The sequence below is a fragment of the Leguminivora glycinivorella genome, chromosome 16 (genome assembly GCF_023078275.1).
Source record: "Leguminivora glycinivorella isolate SPB_JAAS2020 chromosome 16, LegGlyc_1.1, whole genome shotgun sequence".
Taxonomy (NCBI): domain Eukaryota; kingdom Metazoa; phylum Arthropoda; class Insecta; order Lepidoptera; family Tortricidae; genus Leguminivora; species Leguminivora glycinivorella.
In genome coordinates this window covers 2982646-3003175 of record NC_062986.1, presented here as the reverse complement: position 1 = coordinate 3003175, position 20530 = coordinate 2982646, and the positions used below count along the sequence as shown (strand labels likewise).

Below are 20530 nucleotides of genomic sequence, written 5' to 3'. Positions count from 1 at the left end.
TCATAGTTTTTAGGTACAGGGGGACAATCTAGAGTAGGGGTTAATTTCAACTTATTAAATTTAGAGCTACGGGACATATTATTGAGCAACTTTTGTACATCCATATGACTCATATTTTTACACTTCGCTGTACAATGAATTCAGTCGAGCAATGTAACGAAATACATTTATCGAAATATCTTGATCTATCCAAATGGAGTTATAATGTACAGTCCGCGCACGAGTTCCGTGCATTCGGGGGCTGAGGAAAGCGCCCGTGCCTCGCATCACACCACAGTGCCACACTCGCCCGAAAACAGTGATGGGGCGACGGTGAATGCAAGTTTATCGAATCTTGCCGATTGAGTCTATTTGCTAGTGTCCATTTTCTTGTAGCTACGTTCGCCCAAACATAGTATTTTTTATTTAGTATACCTAATTATTAAATATTTTAATTTGTGTTATTCTAGTCGTAAAGTTTACTGTTACGATATGTTCGATAACTATTTTAGCCAGTTTTATATCACTTCATTATATAAATATTATACGTATAGAATTAAAAAAAGGTTATTAATTTTAATTTGACAAAAGAACGTAAATTTGTTTTTTTATCATGCAGAAACGTCTGCGAGCGATATTACATATTTTGGCCCCGGCAAGGCCAGAGGTCGCAGGTTCGAGTCCTGCCGGAGGTGTGAATTTTTCCTTTAAAAATATGTCATAGTATTTATAATCTAACCGACGGATATACGCTGCATATTATTGACAAAGTCATGTCGACAAAATCCCAGCTCTCGGTCATGTCACCCAACATTCCTGACGCGTGCGCGCCGACTGTACGTTGACTGTCGATGGACCTTATTTATTTAAATATTACATATTTTCAACTAAATCATCAATCCTAAATAATTAAATCTTGGGATATTTTAAAAATCCTTGCATAACAATTCTGTCTGGAAAAGGGTTAAGCATGGTACCAAAAAAAGAATAAAAGTCATTGTCATAAATACTTTATTTGCAAAACAAAAATGCAGCACACAGCTCACTAAAACATTGTGTATTATAACATCAGTGATTGTTTCTTTCCACTAGATATAACTTTAATCGAGTTACAGGAACCGCTATAGATTCCATCATTGACGATGATCATTGACATCATTGATAAGTCACATTCTTGCACCTTACAATATTGATGGCACTATTTCATCCATAAGTGATACTTGTATATACAATATTATATTGGATACATTATAAGTGGAGTGTGGTGTGAAGTGAACTAAAAGTGACAAAACATGATAATATTCGTGGGGTCACTTAACTTATAAGACTATTGAGATTTAAAGATAACTTATTATTATTGCACTCATTATGCATTACTTTTAAGCGTCCGCCAGACATAAAGCGTTTTGATAGCGTAGCGTTAGCGGAGTGCAATGATAGCGGTGCGCCGGCGGAACGCTGGCGTTCCGCTCGCAATCCGCGCACATTCCGCTCGCAATCTGCGCTCGTTAGTTCCCGCCGGCGTCCGCTGGGCGCAACGCCAGCGTTCGTCCGGCGCACCGCTATCATTGCGCTCCGCTACCGCTCCGCCGACGCTATCAAAACGCGCATGTGTGGCCGAGCTTTTACGGATTTTTTCGGCTACAATAACAATACTAAGCGTATGGCTGTATACAGCTGTTATTATGCTTATTATAAACATTCATATTTAAGTACATAATAATAAAAAAAAAAAAAATATTCGGCATAAAACACCAATCACCGGAAAATATAAGCTTACAATAACGCGAAATTTTTTTTTAATATTTCACCCAAAACTCGAATTATTTTTTTCTAAATTGTTTCAAATAAAAAACGAATACTTTTTGCTACCTATGCATTGTGCGTAGAGATCTACACCGTGTCCAATAAGTCCGAATACTCACATTTTACCTCAGTTCTAAAGATATAGGGATCACAGGCCATCAAATTCTTATTTAAACTAAAGAGTATATTCCTCTTAATAAAATACAAGCACAAAGTACATGAAATTTCCGAAGTGTCTAAGAAAAACAAAGAGGTAAAGTGCCAACAAAATACTTGCTCGGCACGCAGGTGACGAGTTATTTTTTATAAGGAGAATCTGTATGTGATAAAACAGACGCCACGTGTCCAAAATAAACTATTATGGGTACCGAGGATAGATAACGTTCCGGGCAACTAGAAAAATGTGCCTAGGTTCCAGAGCTCACCATCGGCCCAGGTGTGGGATGCAGTATGTAAGCGAGGTAAACTACCTTCAGTACTTACAGATAAAAGCGTTAAAATCAACGTTTTTTTTTCTTTAAAACCAAGGTTTTGGAAAAAAAAAATGCCTTAAAGTTAAAAAGGATGCTTGGGAATGAGTATTGTTAACGCCTCGTCTTTGTTCGGGCATCTTCGGGAGCCGTCGCCGGCGCAACGCATGGTGCGGGGCGCGGTGAAGTGGGGGCGGTACTTCAATTCGCTCAGCAATCTTGCGACGGACGGCCGCGCCCGTCCGCTTAAAATCAGTGATATTCAACACCTATGTATCACACTTAATCAATTATACGTGCATGTACTGGACTACGAGTGTCATTTAGCTCACCTCATCCACGACCCCAAGATATTCTGTCCACCCCTACATGCGTGGACATGTGGCGACCGTGAAATATCTTCGAATCTAAATCAAACGGTCATGAGGCGACTGTTGGAGTTCGTGCGACTGTAATGGCGGCGGTCAAGAAATAACGGACATCGAGAACAAAGAGATGGGAATTACTGCTGTGGCGCTTTGGATTCTACAACACTACAAGTTGGAATGAACATCGAAAGTCAATGCCGATATAAAGTAAGCCCGTTCCTTTTGTTCCCTAATTTTATAAAACTTCCATTTGCTATAATTAGTGTTAGCCTACTCGCAAACGTCAGGTTATGTATCTAGCTTTATGCGTACTAGCCAATTTGCACTATACTTTTAGCACTTAATTATTTTTGCTTGGTTTCCGTACAGATCAATGCATTTAAAATTGCAAAAGAAGTTGTTTACTTTCGGTAATTAGCTCAATAATGCTTGCCGGGTTTTTTTTTTGTGCACCGTTATTTCAATCTTATCGCTTGCCATAAATGATTTCTATATAAATCAATAAGTTGCACGTCTCACCTAAGTTTTATCCAGTAACAATAAGCTAGTAATTATAATTTTAAAGTTCGACAATTTAAATAAATCTTTGTAAGCGTACATTGTACCGTTACAAATACATACCTACCGTTACTTTCTTTGTTCTATGCCACGCTTGCTACTTCTATGCAATACTTTCGTTTTGCCTTCTTTCTTCTGCATAAAAATTAATACGTTTATTTGCTTCGACGCATTAAAAATATATTTTAGTTGTTTAGACCAGTTAAACTTGCATTTAAAAAGCAATTGCAATATAGGGTCAAAGTTCATTGAGGTGAATTCCTATGGTTCAAAGTCCGTTGTGGTAAATTCCAGTGTACTCGTCGCTGCGCGCTGTGACCGGGGGCCTGTTGCTAAGCGGTTTCTGGGCTGTTCGCGAGTACGAGCGCCGCGGAGCCGGGTTCGCCTGACGCGGTCGGTGCTGCTGGCGGGTTCGGCGGCAGCGGGTGCTGGACTGACGGCTGGATCGTGTTACTGGTTTGATTGCACCATTTTATTTACTTAGCTCATTGTTTATTTTAAAAAATGACTGAGGAATTAATTAAAAATTTAAATAGAAGGCGCGGTGGGCTTAAAAGTCAATTGACGGTTTTTAAAGACTTTGTAAAAACTATACAAGGGTCCGAGCTCTCGTCTTTAGTAGTAAAAGAGCTGAGTTTGCGATTAGATGGACTTCGTAAAATAATGGTTGATTATGATGCCGTACAAGTTCAACTTGAAGATATTTGCTCTAATTTAGATGAACAAATAGCAGAACGGACCCAGACCGAAAGTCTTTTTTATTCACAAATTGCGTTAGCGTAGGATATAATTGATACGTTTTCGGCCAAAAATGGTGGCGGTAATGACTCAACTAAATTTAGTTCTTGTGATGAAAAACATGCGTCAGTTCGTCTACCAGTAATAAATTTGCCGACGTTCGATGGAACTTACACACGTTGGTTGGAGTTTAAGGATTTATTTGAGTCATTAATCAATAATAACGAATCAATTGCGCCGATAAATAAATTCCACTATTTACGGAATTCATTGCAAGGAAGTGCTAGTTTAGTAATAAGGTCAATTGATTTTTCTGCCAGCGGATACGAGCTTGCGTGGAACACATTGTGTGAAAGATATAATAATAAAAATATTTTAATAAATAATCATTTGAGCGCGATCATAAATATTAATCCTATACATAAGGAATCGTTTAAGTCTTTAAGGTATTTAATAGATACTGTATCTAAAAATTTAAATTCTTTGGATACGTTAGGTATTTCAACTCAGGGTTGGGACCCATTAGTAATATTTTTGGTCTCGGCGAAGTTAGATCCCAAAACAAATGGAAAGTGGGAGGAGTATAAAGGCAGTTTTTCACGCCTACCCTCAAGTGAATTAAATAAAAATTCTTCCGAAGTACCTACTTTAGAACATTTTAAGGAGTTTTTGCGTAATCGGGCTAATGTTTTAGAAACGATGTTTTGCAGTCGGTCAAATGAAATTAAACCTGTTTTTAAGGAAAACAAGAATACTAAGTCTTTTGTTGCAGCTGGCGAGGGACCACGAATTAATTCGTGTTTAGTATGTGGGCAGAACCACCATGTTTACCAGTGCTCCAAGTTTAAATCTATGAGTCTGGAGGACAGGCTCGTGGAGGTTTCAAAACATAAACTTTGTAACAATTGTCTTCGCGCGGGACATGATGGTTCTCAATGCACTTTAAAGGGTTCCTGTCGTAATTGTAAGAAAAAACACAATTCACTTTTACACTGCGAAAGCGTCAGTAATAATAATAATAAGGTTGCAACTACCGACACTGCAAAACGTATAAACTCTTCCGTTAACATGTCAACTGCAGATGATGACGAGTCGGGTCAAGTTATGTTGTGCACGGCTCAGGTCGAAGTATATTGTCCTAAGAGTAATACTACTCATCTCGCTCGCGCGCTCTTAGACAATGCTAGTCAGTCGTCTTTCATCTCTGAGAGTTTTAAGAAAAAGTTAAATCTACCCACAAATAAAATTGAACCATTTGATATCACTGGGATCAATAAACAAAAAACGGAGATATCCGAACGTATCCAACTAAAGGTTAGGTCTCGCGTTAATTCGTATGAATTAGATGCTAATTGTTGGGTGATCCCCACAATTGCAGATGATCTTCCCTATGTAGCAATTGATGTTGAAAAATTGGATTTGCCCCATGTTGAGTTAGCCGATCCGTTGTTCTATAAACCGGATGAGGTCGACATTTTGTTGTCAGGGGACAAATTTTTCAAGGTTCTTAAACCTGATCATGTAGAGTTAGGAGAAGGAAAACCCATCCTACAAGATAGTAAGTTCGGATGGTTAGTAGCTGGTCGCACGGACGAAAGCTACAACCGATGCAATGTTTATTGTCATTTAGCCACTACAAGGCGCAAGACGTCACTACAAGATGTCGATGATTCTCTGAAGCGTTTTTGGGAGGTGGAAAATTTGCCTTCCGATTGTAAGTCTTTATCTATTGATGAAGAGTTTTGTGAAACTCATTATGTTGAAAATACAGTTCGTTTACCTGATGGTCGATTCTCTGTACAGATGCCATTCAAGGAAAAACCCGAGGATGCTCTCGGAAACTCATATCCTATAGCTATGAGACGTTTTTTAAACTTAGAAAAGAAGTTAGATAAAAATCCCATCGTCAAAAATCAATATCGCGATTTTTTGCAGGAATATGCCGATTTGGGACATATGACTGAAGTGGGACGGCCAAGTTTCGGGTGCTATTTGCCCCACCACTGTGTTATTCGTGAGCAAAAAGAAACTACCAAGCTTCGTGTCGTTTACGACGCTTCAGCTCTGACAAGCTCTGGCAAGAGTCTGAATTGCATTCAGGCTATAGGTCCGGTTGTGCAAAGTGACCTATTTTCAATTCTTTTGCGTTTCCGTACTAATAGGTTCGTTCTGACAGCTGACATAGAGAAGATGTACAGGCAGGTCTCCCTCAGCGAACAACAGCGCCACCTGCAGCTCATTTTGTGGAGAGACCAGGCTGATCAGCCTGTCAAGATTTTTCAGCTCAACACTGTTACGTATGGGATGGCTTCGGCACCTTTTGTCACCACAAGGTGTCTCAAGCAACTAGCTCTTGAATGTCAGGATGAAGTCACGTCTAACGTTATCAAAAATGATTTTTACATTGATGACCTCAACACAGGGTCGTCAACGGTAGAAGAGTTAAAATATATTTACGAAAATGTTGTCAATGTCCTAAATTCTGCATGCTTTCCCCTGCGCAAGTTTCGCACAAATTGTCCACAAATTTTAGAAGATCAGTCAGGGTCTACAAATTGCCTTGACTTTAATAATGATGCTTCCGTTTTAGGCCTAAAATGGTCCCCTCAGGTGGATACGTTGCATTTTCCTATAGACTTTGCACCGCCAAATAAAATAACAAAACGAACAATCATATCTACAACTTGCAAATTGTTCGACCCATTGGGTCTTCTTTGTTGTTGTATTATTAAACCTAAGATTCTTCTTCAGAATTTATGGGCTGCCAAATTGGACTGGGATACTCCAGTGCCTTTGGAATTTGAAAAAAGGTGGTTGAAGTTTGTCAACAATTTGGATCATTTGTCAAATATAAATGTTAGTAGACATGTTCTTTCCGATTTACCTAATACTGAGCGCACAGAAATTCATTGTTTTGCTGATGCGTCCCAAGAGGCTTATGGAGCTTGTGTTTATTTGCGGTCGGTTGATAGCAATAATCATGTCACAGTTCGATTGCTTTGCGCAAAGGCCCGAGTGGCCCCAAGTGGAAAAATTTTAAGCATTCCAAGGCTCGAGCTGTGTGCCAGTTTGTTGGGCGCTCAATTGTGCAAGAAAGTAGCTCAGTCTATAAAAACTAAAATTGATAAATATGTTATGTGGACCGATAGCATGGTCGTTCTCGGTTGGCTTAAATCGCAGTCTAAAACTCTGCAAACTTTCGTACGCAATCGAGTAAATAAAATTAATGAGTTGACTCAAGGTCACGAGTGGAGACACGTACCTACGGATTCAAATCCGGCAGACCTAGCATCGCGGGGTGTTGATCCGCAGCATCTGCCGTCTTTGTCTTTCTGGTGGGAAGGTCCTTCGTTTCTGAAGAAGGATTCTGTTGAGTGGCCTTCTATGCCTCAAGCTCCTTCAGACTTGCCTGAAGTCAAGGCGTTATTAACAACTGTCAGAGACGAAACCTCAAGTTTTGGTGATCCCGTCGTATCATTCGATCGACATTCGAGTTATGTACGTTTAAAAAGGATTTATGCGTACGTTTTCCGTTTTATAAATAACTGTAAGACATCAAAAACCAAACTTAAGGGACCTTTATCAGTTCAGGAGCTTAAAGACTCACTGGCATTTTTAGTTAAAAAATGTCAAGCGCAGTCGTTTCAGAAAGACATCCAAAATTTGAGCCAGGGTAAACCACTTCATAACCGAAGTAGAATTTTATCTCTTAACCCTTTCGTAGATCCCAGTGGTATTTTACGTGTAGGAGGGAGAATAAGCAATTCAAACTATCATTTTAATAAAAAACATCCAATTGTGTTAGATGCTAAGCATCATTTTACAAAACTTCTTATGAGGTACGAGCACTTGCGTCTATATCACTCAGGTGCTCAGTTGATTTTGTCTTCACTGCGGGAAGAGTTCTGGCCAGTAGGTGGTAGGAATTTAGCTCGGAGTATATCTCAAAAGTGCGTTGATTGTGTTAGGCAACGAGGTAAAACAATTCAGCCTATAATGGGTGACCTACCGAGTGTAAGAGTAGAATCAAGTTCCGCTTTCCATTCTACTGGGATTGACTTTGCCGGTCCCTTCATGATAGCTAATAAGAAAGGACGCGGTAGCCGTAATACTAAAGCCTACCTTTGCGTTTTTGTCTGTCTCGCTTCCAAGGCGATTCACCTCGAGGTAGTAAGCGACTTATCCACTGAGGCTTTCATACTGTGTCTACGCAGGTTCGTTTCGCGTCGGGGCAAGCCCGAGTTTATTTACTGCGACAACGGTAAAAATTTTGTAGGCGCGCACAATGAGCTGGGTAGAGTTTTACGGTCCAGCTGTCATCCAGTTTCGGATTACGCGGCTAATGAATCCATTAATTTTAAATTCATTCCCGCGTACGCGCCAAATTTCGGTGGCATATGGGAGGCCGGCGTCCGCGCAGCTAAGTTTCATTTAAAACCTATTGCGGGCAACGCGAACCTGACGTTTGAAGAGTTGACTACTCTTTTTGTGCAAATAGAGGCTATCCTCAACTCCAGACCAATCACTCCTCTCTCGTCAGACCCCAACGACATGAATCCCCTTACCCCAGGGCATTTTTTAATCTCTCGGCCATTGACTTCGTCTGTACCTTCTCTACCCGTCACGGGAAATCCAGCTACCAGATACAAGCGCATCGAGCTACTCCGGCAGCAATTTTGGGAGAGATGGCGTCGTGAATTCATGGCTGAACTTCAACAGCGCGTGAAATGGAAAACCAATCAGCGAGGAATCCAGCTTGGTGATCTCGTGCTTTTAAAAGAAGACAACCTGATGCCGCTACAATGGCGCATGGGCCGTGTCATTCATCTCTACAAGGGCCCTGATGGTGTTTGTCGGGTCGCTGATATACAAACAGAAAAAGGTCTAATCAAAAGGGCCGTAAACAAGATGTGTCTTCTGCCAACTGATCCTGAACCCAATGACGAGGGAAATAATTCAAAGGATGATCAGACCGATCCCTAAAAATCAGTCTTCAGCAGCTGATCTCTTGAAAGCAGCATGCTTTCAACGCCGCGGAGGATGTTAACGCCTCGTCTTTGTTCGGGCATCTTCGGGAGCCGTCGCCGGCGCAACGCATGGTGCGGGGCGCGGTGAAGTGGGGGCGGTACTTCAATTCGCTCAGCAATCTTGCGACGGACGGCCGCGCCCGTCCGCTTAAAATCAGTGATATTCAACACCTATGTATCACACTTAATCAATTATACGTGCATGTACTGGACTACGAGTGTCATTTAGCTCACCTCATCCACGACCCCAAGATATTCTGTCCACCCCTACATGCGTGGACAAGTATCATGTGTCCCAACAAGACGCACCTCCAGCACATTCGGCAAATGGTATTCTAGCGTAGTTTCAGACTAATTTGGCAGTTTTTTATCCGAAACATGAGTGGCCACCCAGGCCTCCAGGTTTAGGCGTATTAGACTATTTCGTATGGTCATACGAGGTGCGGTCCAAAAGTTTCCGGCCTAACAAAGAAAGGGCTTACATATCTTTACAATTTTATTTTTATTTTTTAATATAGTCTTCCTCTGTCACAACGCACTTTTCAAATCTCTTTATAAGCTTCTCCATCACCTAATAAAAATAATAAAGATTTTTGTCCTCAAAATCGCCCTAAACCGCACGGGTCACTTCGTCAAACGAAGATTTTTTTTTTCTACTTCAGTCTACCTTAAGTTTTTAGAACAAATAATAATCACTTGGGGTCACGTCTCGAATATAAGGTAGGTGCCGAATATTTTTGAAGACACATTTCGTCATAGCAACCTTGTAAAATGAAGCAGCGTGAACGGGGAAATTGTCGCGGAGATGCCCTTGTGCCTCTGCTAAGTTTTTAAAGACTATTCTGCATAATCTGCTATCGTAATTGGCCAAAAAATATTGCGTAGCATCTGCTATTTACCGTAGTCTACCCTTCTCTTATGTAAATCGTTAGAATTTCGTGACAACCCTAGAATACCGTAGCCTTTATCTTTTTTCGTGCATTTTGTGACAGAGGTTGTTCTAGGCGCCTTTTCATTATGACGTTGTCACTCCATTAATTTTCTTTTGTACAGAGTATCGTCTTACATAACCATGGTTTCATCTACAGTAGCAATTGCATTCAAAAAAACTCGCTACGCGGTGTCTATGCTGGTCTCAAGTTTCATGAACTCACGGTTTTTCACTCATCTCGCTGTAAGCACGATAAAAGTTTGGGCACTAACCTAGCACTAAACACCGTAAAAAAACCTACAGCCAACAGACACCTAAAGAAACTATACACCAAAAAGTGGAATAAATGACGAACACAATGATATCCATACTTTTTTTAAACTCTTCCGCCATATTTGTCGGGCCGGAGACATTTGGACCGCACCTCGTACATGCTTTGAAGACTAAATTTTTATAAAATAATAAACCTAGATCATTTCAAAAAGGTTATCGAGAGTATTTGGGTTGAAATGTGAAGAAAACGGTGCGTGCCGCGTGTGATCCGTTTGAGAAGCGTTTGAGACTGGTAAACAAGTTAATGCTGGAGTTATTCCAAAACATTTGTTGTGAATGTAGTAAATAAGAGTGCCATTCATAAAATATAATAATAATGTAGTAACTATTTGTTCATTTTGTTTTATTGGCTATTTGTGCTGTATTCAAACTTATTGGACACGGTGTAAATAAATACTAGAATTAACAATATAACATAAAACTTTGAATGTAAAACCAACATGACAAATTGTAAAAATAATTGTCTCTTCTTCTTCTTCTTCAACCTAGCGTTTTCCCGGCCTAGCGCCAGGGTCCGCTTTCCTGCTCAACCTTCTCCACTTTGCCCGGTCTTCGGCATCCTGAGGTGAGAGATTGTTCTCTTCCATGTCCGCTGTCACGACGTCTAGCCAGCGCTTCTTAGGCCTACCGCGGCCGCGTGACCTAGGGCCTTGGACGGTGAGGTTGAGGCATCTGTTTCCGACGTAGTCTACCGGTCTGCGGCGTATGTGGCCATACCATCGGAGGCGACTTTCCGACTTTTGTAAAAATAATTGTATAATAAACAAATAAATAAGAACAAATTTAAAAGTAGGTAAACGTCCCTGTGTTCGACATTCCATGGCCAATAGAAAAAACCTGGTTGGTGCTGTCGTTTTTTAGTGCTAATTTTATAGTATACATATACAATGTGGAAAAATCGAATGCCACATCAATGGCAACTACCTTAAAACCTTAAATGCAAAATTTATTGTTTTTGAAAACAAAGGAAAGTCTCCCTTACACAAAATGTGCTATTTACAATATTTAAGGTAGTTGCCATCCATGTGGCATTCGATTTTTCCACCCTGTATATTAGTGCTAATGTGCTAGTGCAATTTGGGGGAGACCGTCTACAAACTCTTAGGTAAATCGTGTACAATGCACATATTCAACCTATGAAGGTGTCATGTAGATCCCTATTTTGACAGTGTCGAACACTTGGACGTATACATTACATAATTATGAGCTGTCACTTACACGTTACGCTTCAAGTAAAAAATATAGATTTAGAAAAAATATGACAAAAGGATTATAGTTCATTTCAATAAATATGTAAAGAGAGCTTATGCTATATTTGTATATATAAAATATTTAATCGTGGGTTATTTTGATTCTTGGGGTACCCTAGACCAAATATTTCACGAAACATAACTATGTTCTTAAATAAATGCAATCACAAACTGTCACTTATACTTTAAATTCATACTTATACAACATATTACGTAAGCAGATTTTTCAAAAATAATAATGCGTGATATAACATTATTATTAATATTAATGCATGTTTTGTTCTCAGTGAATTATTAAATATACTTACAAATAAAAGGGCTAGTGTGAGTGGGCCATTTTTTTCAAAGTTGTCCACCCCACTTTTTTTGTAACATGGGTATTTTTTACGCGATGCATACTCAGAAACGAGAGCTCTTCCGATAGGAGAAAAAAATGTCCCAAGATTTCCATAATTTTTTTCGATCCTTCCATTCCGTTACCGCCATACAAAATGTATGAAAAAATGGTAACGGAATGGGAAAAAAACCTTGGGACACTTTTTTTCTCCTATTAGGATTGAAAGGGCTCGCGATTCTGAGTGGAAAACACAAAAAATTCCAAATCCAAAAAAAAAGTGGGGTGGACAACTTTGAAAAAAATGGCCCGAGTTCATAATTCATATTATGTGCCTCTGTTCATAAAACTACAAGTTGCATTTATACGGGACCGACTATCTTTTGTTCGTTTCTATTACTGATAGGTCATCGCTTACTCGCTACTGGTGGGACCAGTGCCTTAGCAATGCCATTTTGCTTTTGCAGGATAGTTTTATGTTGTTGTATGAATGTTGAATATGTATGTACTTATTTTCTTGTCCTTTTATTGTTTACAACTAGCGATTGATCAAATATTGCAAAAACGAATAGCTAATCCTACGATTGGTGTAAAGCCAATACATCTAATTTTATTCTACGTTGCGATAAATTAATATTTACATTTTATGCACCCGTGATGACTTACGTAATTCATTGACTACAAACTGTTATTGTAAAACGGGGTGACTTTGGAATATAGGGGCGACTATAAAATTTCATTTTTATATGGTGGAAATATAAATTAAAAGTACTTAATCCAAGCAATAAAATATAAAACGTATTTCAACTTACAAAGTAACCGTATTTTATACCCCTTTCCTTCTAAAGTAAGCCCGTTTTACGCTAATAACGTTATTATTAATATTATGCTCGAATAACATGTGTATTTTATTGCTAAGTATGCGATGTGTATCGGGAAAGATGTCTACGAATATTAAAATTACTTATAGATAGTTACTTTTTAGAGATTCAGTCAGAAGCAAACTCCACATAGAATAAGCGAACTTGTCTATCTAGAGGTGTACGGTATTACGTAAATATGAAAGCAGGATAACTCAGCAAATGGCAAATGTCTCCTAACTAGAGGCACTTTAACTTGTAGCAATGGTAAGAAAGATCTTTGAGTTAAGAGTTTACGAAATGCCTCGTGTTATTTTCACATTTACCCCACCTTTGTTTACCTTCGCCCCAGTGCACCTTACATAGACAAAGGAAAGTGTGAACAAGAGTCAAGTGCATCCACCTCTATGTAGTTTTAAAATGTATGATCTAAAAAGAGTTTTTGTATTATTAATATCATAATGCATAATTACTAACTGGGTACATGATATCGTATATTTCACATTACTTACTTATATTTTACATACTCATAACATTCATATTGTGTATAAGTGTATAATTACCTAAGTATGTACTTGTGGTCTTATTTTCTACAAATTGCTGCATATTTTTTCACCACACGTGATATTTACACAAGAAAATAGTTTGGCCAGCCAAACTAGGCAGTAGGTGGATTTTTTTAAATACAGTGTATACTGCAGCTAAACGTAGTTACCGCCACATTTATTTAGCTCGTCAAACTACTATAAACGCTAGTTGCCAAGCGATTTAAAGCTTCGTTATATTGTTCAACCGAATTCTAAATCATAAGAAATATCCACCTGTGTTTGTTAGAAATGCTCCCTGGTAAATACAGTCAACTATAGAATAAATAATCAACACACCAGAAAAGGGGGTTGCTTTAAAATGCAGCTATGAAATTGATTTTTTATATCATGACATATTTTTATACGGATTTCTATTTAGTAGGAGTATCAGTTATCTAACTAATTTCACAAACAATCTCAGTAAGAGTAATTTATTAATTCAGTAATACATCAATTAATGTAACCCCAAATGTGTAAAGTCACCCCTATTTACCCGGTAGCTCGCTGTACCTAAAACGCCAGGGAACATCATTTCAGCATACATATGCTTTGACAGCTAGCCCGTTTAAACCTAATAAGGGGCATTCCACGGAAATGTCGCTTACGAATAAAGCGAATGAATAAAGGGGGTTAGTGTTTAAAAAAATCCTTATTTGAAACCAACTATCAAACGATCTCCCACTCGCTATCCGAATGTTCCTCCGGCGACATCAAATTCTTGGCGTCCTTTATCCCATTCGCCTGCATTTCTAACCTCAATTCTATATTCTCTAAATTCCAATTATTAGGCAACTTCACTATCTTAGGCACTAAATCTACTTCTTTCTCTATTTTATGTTTTGGGGTGACAATTTCAGGTTCCCTGATTTGTGGTACGTACGTTTCTTTGGGACAGTCCTCGGTTTTGGTGGAGATGCTTAGGGAGTCCAGGTTGAGCATTTTCGCTAGGATTTTCTCTTTTTCTTCTATCTGCTTTTCTAGGAGGTCGTCGTTCTGTTGATCGTTTCTAGAAATAAAATTATAGATAAGTAATTACTTATTTCAGATTTAGCGAAGATTTAATATTTCAAAAAACCTTCTGATTCTAGACTTTTCCCCTTATTCATAATCGTTCACTAAAGTTATCAAGCCAATAAAGTTCATATTAAAAAAAAAGCGGGTTACTCACGTCACGTATTAAGTCGATATAACGCTCGACATGTTTCGCTCCATTTTCAAGGAATAATTTTTTTTTAATATGTCTGAGTCTCACAGGAGTTTTTAGTTAAAATCCGTTAAAGTTTTTGTCCCTTTCTAATAACACCAATACGTCGGAAAGGGATAAACGAACTTTATCGGCTTGATAACTTTAGTGAACGTAAATAAAGGGGTTAATTATTAAAGCCTCACAATGTGTTTAGAATCCGATGGTGGCAGCAGGCGGGTAACAATAACACAATATTGATTCAAGAGTGTGTTAGATATCTAGTCGGGTAGAATTAACAAAGACGTTATATAGTTACCCGTAGACGCTGATGTCCAGTGTACAGTGGCTCACCCGTACACTCTGACTCACAGTACTTCTAAATACCTACCAGCAGCGGCTAGTTCATACAAGCCGATTCCCACAGGCTTGCCTAAAATTAATTACTAGTAAAGTACCTAATGCAAAGATAGGTATCTTTTTGCTCAGTATTGCCTAGCAGAAATTTTCACCAGCCGCCACTGATACCTACATTGGTGGGTTCAAGAGAAACAACCATAGGCACTGGTCCCACCGCGAGCTAGTAAGGTATGAGCTATCGGCTATAAAAACGAACAAAAGATAAGTACCCCCGTGCAATAAAAGAGACACGGCGATTTTGATAAGCTCACCGCTGGGCGAGTAACTAGTAACTATAAACATCGCCGTGTCTTATTTACACGGGAGTGATTATCTTTTTTTCGTTTTTATAGCCGATAGCTCATAGCTTACTAGCTCGCGGTGGGACCACTGCCATAGACGCTTATAGATACATCTGTCAATGGTAAGTGGGTTCATGAGTCAGATTCTTACCCATAGACGCTGACGTGCATGAGACACGGCTATTGCTGGTGCTGTAGAACTCTAGTGTGGTGGTACAGTGGCTCACTCGTACACACTGACTCACAGTACTTCTGAATACCTAAACTGGTGGGTTCAAGAGAAACAACCATAGACTCTTATAGATACTTGTTCATGAGAGTGTTTAGATTGTTACCCATAGACACTGACATAGGTACATGAGACACGGGCCGGTAGTGGTGAGCGCTCGAGCCGGGCCGACGGCGGTTGCGGCGGGAATGCATGAGTTGCGAGTCGCACTTTTTATGAGTACATATACGGGTATATTCAAGAGAGTGTACTTATACATACCTACTCAGGTGCGACTATACAGGGTGGAAAAATCGAATGCCACATGGATGGCAACTACCTTAAATATTGTAAATAGCACATTTTGTGTAACGGAGACTTTCCTTTGTTTTTAAAAACAATAAATTCCGCATTTAAGGATTTATGAAAAATCGCTTGCCTCAGTCGGGACTCGAACCGGTCAAATGTGACAAAAAATAACGTGCCAAATAATGTGCCAAATTTTCATGGCCTTCCGTTGTCCTGATTGTATTTGTTATTTAGAGAAAAATGAACCTTATCAGTAACCCTTTCAATCTGCATCATAAAATACGGCACGTTATTTTTTGTCACATTTGACCGGTTCGAATCCAGACTGAGGCAAGCGATTTTTCATAAATCCTTAAATGCAGAATTTATTGTGTTTAAAAGCAAAGGAAAGTCTCCCTTACACAAAATGTGCTATTTACAATATTTAAGGTAGTTGCCATCCATGTGGCATTCAATTTTTCCACACTGTATATGAGAGGGATTAAAAAAATTCTATACACTCACCCATAGACGCTGACGTGCATGAGACAGGGGCTGGTGGTGGTGACGCGCGCGGGGGTGAGCGCTCGCGGCGTGGATGTTCCTGAGCCGGGCCGGCGGCGGTTGCGACGAGAATGGATGATCTCCGTGTCGCATTTCTTCTGAGTACCTATTGTCCTTACACGGGTGGATTCAAGAGAGTGCCTGTAGGTACACAGTGGGTTAAATTCAAGAGATATAGTCTTTATAGACTCACCCATAGACGCTGACGTGCATGAGACAGGGGCTGGTGGTGGTGACGCGCGCGGGGGTGAGCGCTCGCGGCGTGGATGTTCCTGAGCCGGGCCGGCGGCGGTTGCGACGAGAATGGATGAGTCCTGAGTCGCATTTCTTCTGAGTACCTATTCTCCTTACACGGGTGGATTCAAGAGAGTGCCTGTAGGTACACAGTGGGTTAAATTCAAGAGATATAGTCTTTATACACTCACCCATAGACGCTGACGTGCATGAGACAGGGGCTGGTGGTGGTGACGCGTGCGGGGGTGAGCGCTCGCGGCGTGGATGTTCCTGAGCCGGGCCGGCGGCGGTTGCGACGAGAATGGATGATCTCCGTGTCGCATTTCTTCTGAGTACCTATTGTCCTTACACGGGTGGATTCAAGAGAGTGCCTGTAGGTACACAGTGGGTTAAATTCAAGAGATATAGTCTTTATACACTCACCCATAGACGCTGACGTGCATGAGACAGGGGCTGGTGGTGGTGACGCGCGCGGGGGTGAGCGCTCGCGGCGTGGATGTTCCTGAGCCGGGCCGGCGGCGGTTGCGACGAGAATGGATGAGTCCTGAGTCGCATTTCTTCTGAGTACCTATTCTCCTTACACGGGTGGATTCAAGAGAGTGCCTGTAGGTACACAGTGGGTTAAACTCGAGAGAGATAGTCTTTATACACTCACCCATAGACGCTGACGTGCATGAGACAGGGGCTGGTGGTGGTGACGCGTGCGGGGGTGAGCGCGCGCGGGGTGGATGTTCTTGAGCCGGGCCGGCGGCGGTTGCGACGAGAATGGATGAGTCCTGAGTCGCATTTCTTCTGAGTACCTATTGTACTTACACGGGTGGATTCAAGAGAGTGCCTGTAGGTACACAGTGGGTTAAATTCAAGAGATATAGTCTTTATACACTCACCCATAGACGCTGACGTGCATAAGATAGGGGCTGGTGGTGGTAACGCGTGCGGGGGTGAGCGCTCGCGGCGTGGATGTTCCCGAGCCGGGCCGGCGGCGGTTGCGACGAGAATGGATGAGTCCTGAGTCGCATTTCTTCTGAGTATGTACCTGTTGCACTTACACGGGTGGATTCAAGAGAGTGCCTGTAGGTACACAGTGGGTTAAACTCGAGAGAGATATAGTCTTTATACACTCACCCATAGACGCTGACGTGCATGAGACAGGGGCTGGTGGTGGTGACGCGCGCGGGGGTGAGCGCTCGCGGCGTGGATGTTCCCGAGCCGGGCCGGCGGCGGCTGCGACGGGAATGGATGAGCTCCGAGTCGCATTTCTTCTGAGTACCTATTGTCCTTACACGGGTGGATTCAAGAGAGTGCCTGTAGGTACACGGTGGGTTAAACTCGAGAGAGATAGTCTTTATACACTCACCCATAGACGCTGACGTGCATGAGACAGGGGCTGGTGGTGGTGACGCGCGCGGGGGTGAGCGCGCGCGGGGTGGATGTTCCCGAGCCGGGCCGGCGGCGGCTGCGACGGGAATGAATGAGTTCTGAGTCGCATTTCTTCTCCATTATGCTGAAAAAAGGTTTGGATATTTATGTTACAATAAAAAACGCAAGAGACTTTGTATATCTAAAATGTACCCCCATATTCATAAACAGTCACTGAAGTTACCATTATCAAAGAGGATCGAGTATTATAGAGAGTTACTGTCAAAGTAAAATGTGTAATCGCAGTGCATAGACTGCCATCTCTCGATACAGGCTTAAAACTTTTGAACCTCAGGTTTGACAATTTGGCCCATGTATTAAAAAAATTACAAATTTTAATATTAGCGCCATCTAGCCCCAAGGTGTAACGTCATCTAGGCCACCGTACCTTTTTCTCTAGGGCTTTGAGGTACGTTTTTTTCTTAGACTTTATCCGTCTATACGGAGTTACATATGTATCAGTGGCGGCGCGCTCATACAATCCAATTCCCACCGAGTTGCCCTAGATGTTCCGCAACAAATACCAAAGTTACAAACCACCATTGAAATAAAAAAATATACTTATAATAGTTATAATTAAAACATTACGTATTGCCTCACAAATAATAACACCATTTGCTTAAATTCAAATATGTACCTAAAATTATCGGGCGCGCGAACGCGAAGTGAAGCTACTTATGCCTAAGCTTTCATATTCATTCATGGTCACTCCACACAGATACAAAAATCACGCACACGCTGATAAAAACAGCCCGCTCAACTAAACTCCAAAGCAACTCGGCTTCTTATCGAGTTATTCATTTGAATACAAACCGTAAACAATGCGTTATAAGGTTTATATTTGAAAACACGCACATACACATTCACAAAGTCCGCGCGTGTGAGTGATTGCCTATCGCGAACTCCTATGTACGTAATTTGGGCGCAACTATCTCTTTTACTCTACTCATAGCAGGATTGAGATGACAGAGAAGGGTGACCGCCATTTGGGAACACATAGACAGCCAAGCGCACAACATTCGATGGCTCGCACTTGTTCATTTGAATTTAAAGCTTCGAGTGAAACAAATAAGATTGATATTACAGTGTAATAATTGCATGCTAAATATTGCCATACTAAAATTATAAATGTATTAATGGGTAAAATTTTATTGTGTTTTGTTATCGCACATATATTTGTTTTAAATAAAAGCCTTTAAATATTGATAGTTTCTATTAAAAAACCGAGAATCTTATTTAATATAAGTTTAGTAATGTGGTAATGAACGTTTCTTCATCAGATATACTTTGTTTGTATGAAAAGGTTTTTAAATTCGTGGGTGAAAATGGAATAATATCACTGCAACACTTGCGTCCCGCTTGTTACCGAGGCTTCGTGTGCTTTCAAATGTTTTGTGTTATTCTCTCAGTTTTTTTATTAACTTGCTCATTAAGTGCAATATATCAGTGAAATTTAAATGATTTGGAGTATTTCGGTGTCGTGTTTTAGTGACAGTGCAAGCCAGAGTTTCAAGGTTAGATACTACCTATTTTTAAGAGATAGTTAGGACTTTCTTTGGTTTGTTTAGTAATGGCAGCGTTAATTCATTTGACTGTTGTGTCTGTTGTGTAATAGATTACTTACTAAATGAATCAACACGTTTTTCGACGCAAACATTCGAAATAAAGAAATGTCACGCGAGGCCGTGATCGTCCGGAGTTAAATATAAGTTATAAGCGGAGAGATGGCTTTTTTAAGCGCTTTCATAGCGGACTGTATGATAAATGCACTTGGATAGGCGCCTAAGGTACCTAATATAGGTAGGTTGCGTTTTTTAGGGTTCCGTAGTCAACTAGGAACCCTTATAGTTTCGCCATGTCTGCCTGTCCGTCCGTCCGTCCGTCCGTCCGCGGATAATCTCAGTAACCGTAGGCACTAGAAAGCTGAAATTTGATACCAATATGTATATCAAGCACGTCAACAAAGTGCAAAAATAAAAAATGAAAAAAAATGTTTTGTTAGGGTACCCCCCCTACATGTAAAGTGGGGGCTGATATTTTTTTTCATTCCAACCCACAGATCAATACAACAAGATGGCCCTTACAGGGCGACTCGCGGTCACCAAGCATACGACAAATCAGGTTTATAAAAGTTTGAACGCGTGCGACACCGATCAGTAGCGCCCAAGTATACGACCCGCTAACAGTGTCCGTGTCCGCTCGGGAAAAAATCTTAAATAATCAATTTTGGTTGCAAACAATGGTCTCTTACAGCATAAAGTGGTGTGGCAAGTCTTCTAACACTTCTACATGTAAAAAAGATGGAACAACATTCCACAGTTAAGTCAAATTAATTATTTTGTTGAATATTGTTTATTGTCCGCGGAGTTCATTTATACTGGTCAATATGGTTGTGCTGAGCGGCGCCGAGGCGCGTCCATCCCTCTTTACCGAGTTAACAATGTGATATGCTATCCCTTTCACGTAAACGACTAGGCATGGGGCCATGTTAGTTTATGTCTGTTGCGGGAACTTCGTACTGCCGTTCGTACCATGTGCTACCATTTTATGAAATATAAAAGAAAGCAGATTTGTAATAGTGAATAATTATCTAGAATCTGTAGAGTCTGTAGTGGTATTTAGTTCATTGATTAGTTTAGAATATTTAGTTGGTTATTTAACTTAGTAAACGTAAGTAAAAATGCACAGTTTA

The 20530-nt window shown here is 40.5% G+C and overlaps 2 protein-coding genes across 3 annotated transcripts in view; one reads left to right on the top strand and one right to left on the bottom strand.

Moving 5' to 3' along the window:
* Nucleotides 1–2374: 2374 nt before the first annotated feature.
* Nucleotides 2375–8902, top strand: LOC125234887. The gene is made up of 4 exons (XM_048141308.1): nt 2375–2830; nt 3476–6352; nt 7232–7379; nt 8196–8902. Exons 2-4 carry the CDS (start codon nt 4619–4621, stop codon nt 8900–8902), a joined length of 2589 nt encoding a protein of 862 aa, XP_047997265.1. The 5' UTR covers nt 2375–2830; nt 3476–4618.
* Nucleotides 8903–10800: 1898 nt separating this feature from the next.
* Nucleotides 10801–20530, bottom strand: part of LOC125234571 (WD repeat-containing protein CG11141) — a 39284-nt gene continuing 29554 nt past the window's right edge. The window contains exons 10-12 of one of the 2 annotated variants that reach the window (XM_048140863.1): nt 17777–17923; nt 14122–14247; nt 10801–10947 (exon numbers count right to left, since the gene is read on the bottom strand). In XM_048140863.1, coding sequence (XP_047996820.1) covers nt 10899–10947; nt 14122–14247; nt 17777–17923 — 322 coding nt within the window. In that variant the 3' untranslated portion in view covers nt 10801–10898. Of the gene's footprint in view, nt 10948–13863; nt 14248–17776; nt 17924–20530 lie in introns of those variants that run through there. The other variant, XM_048140861.1, reaches the window with a different exon arrangement.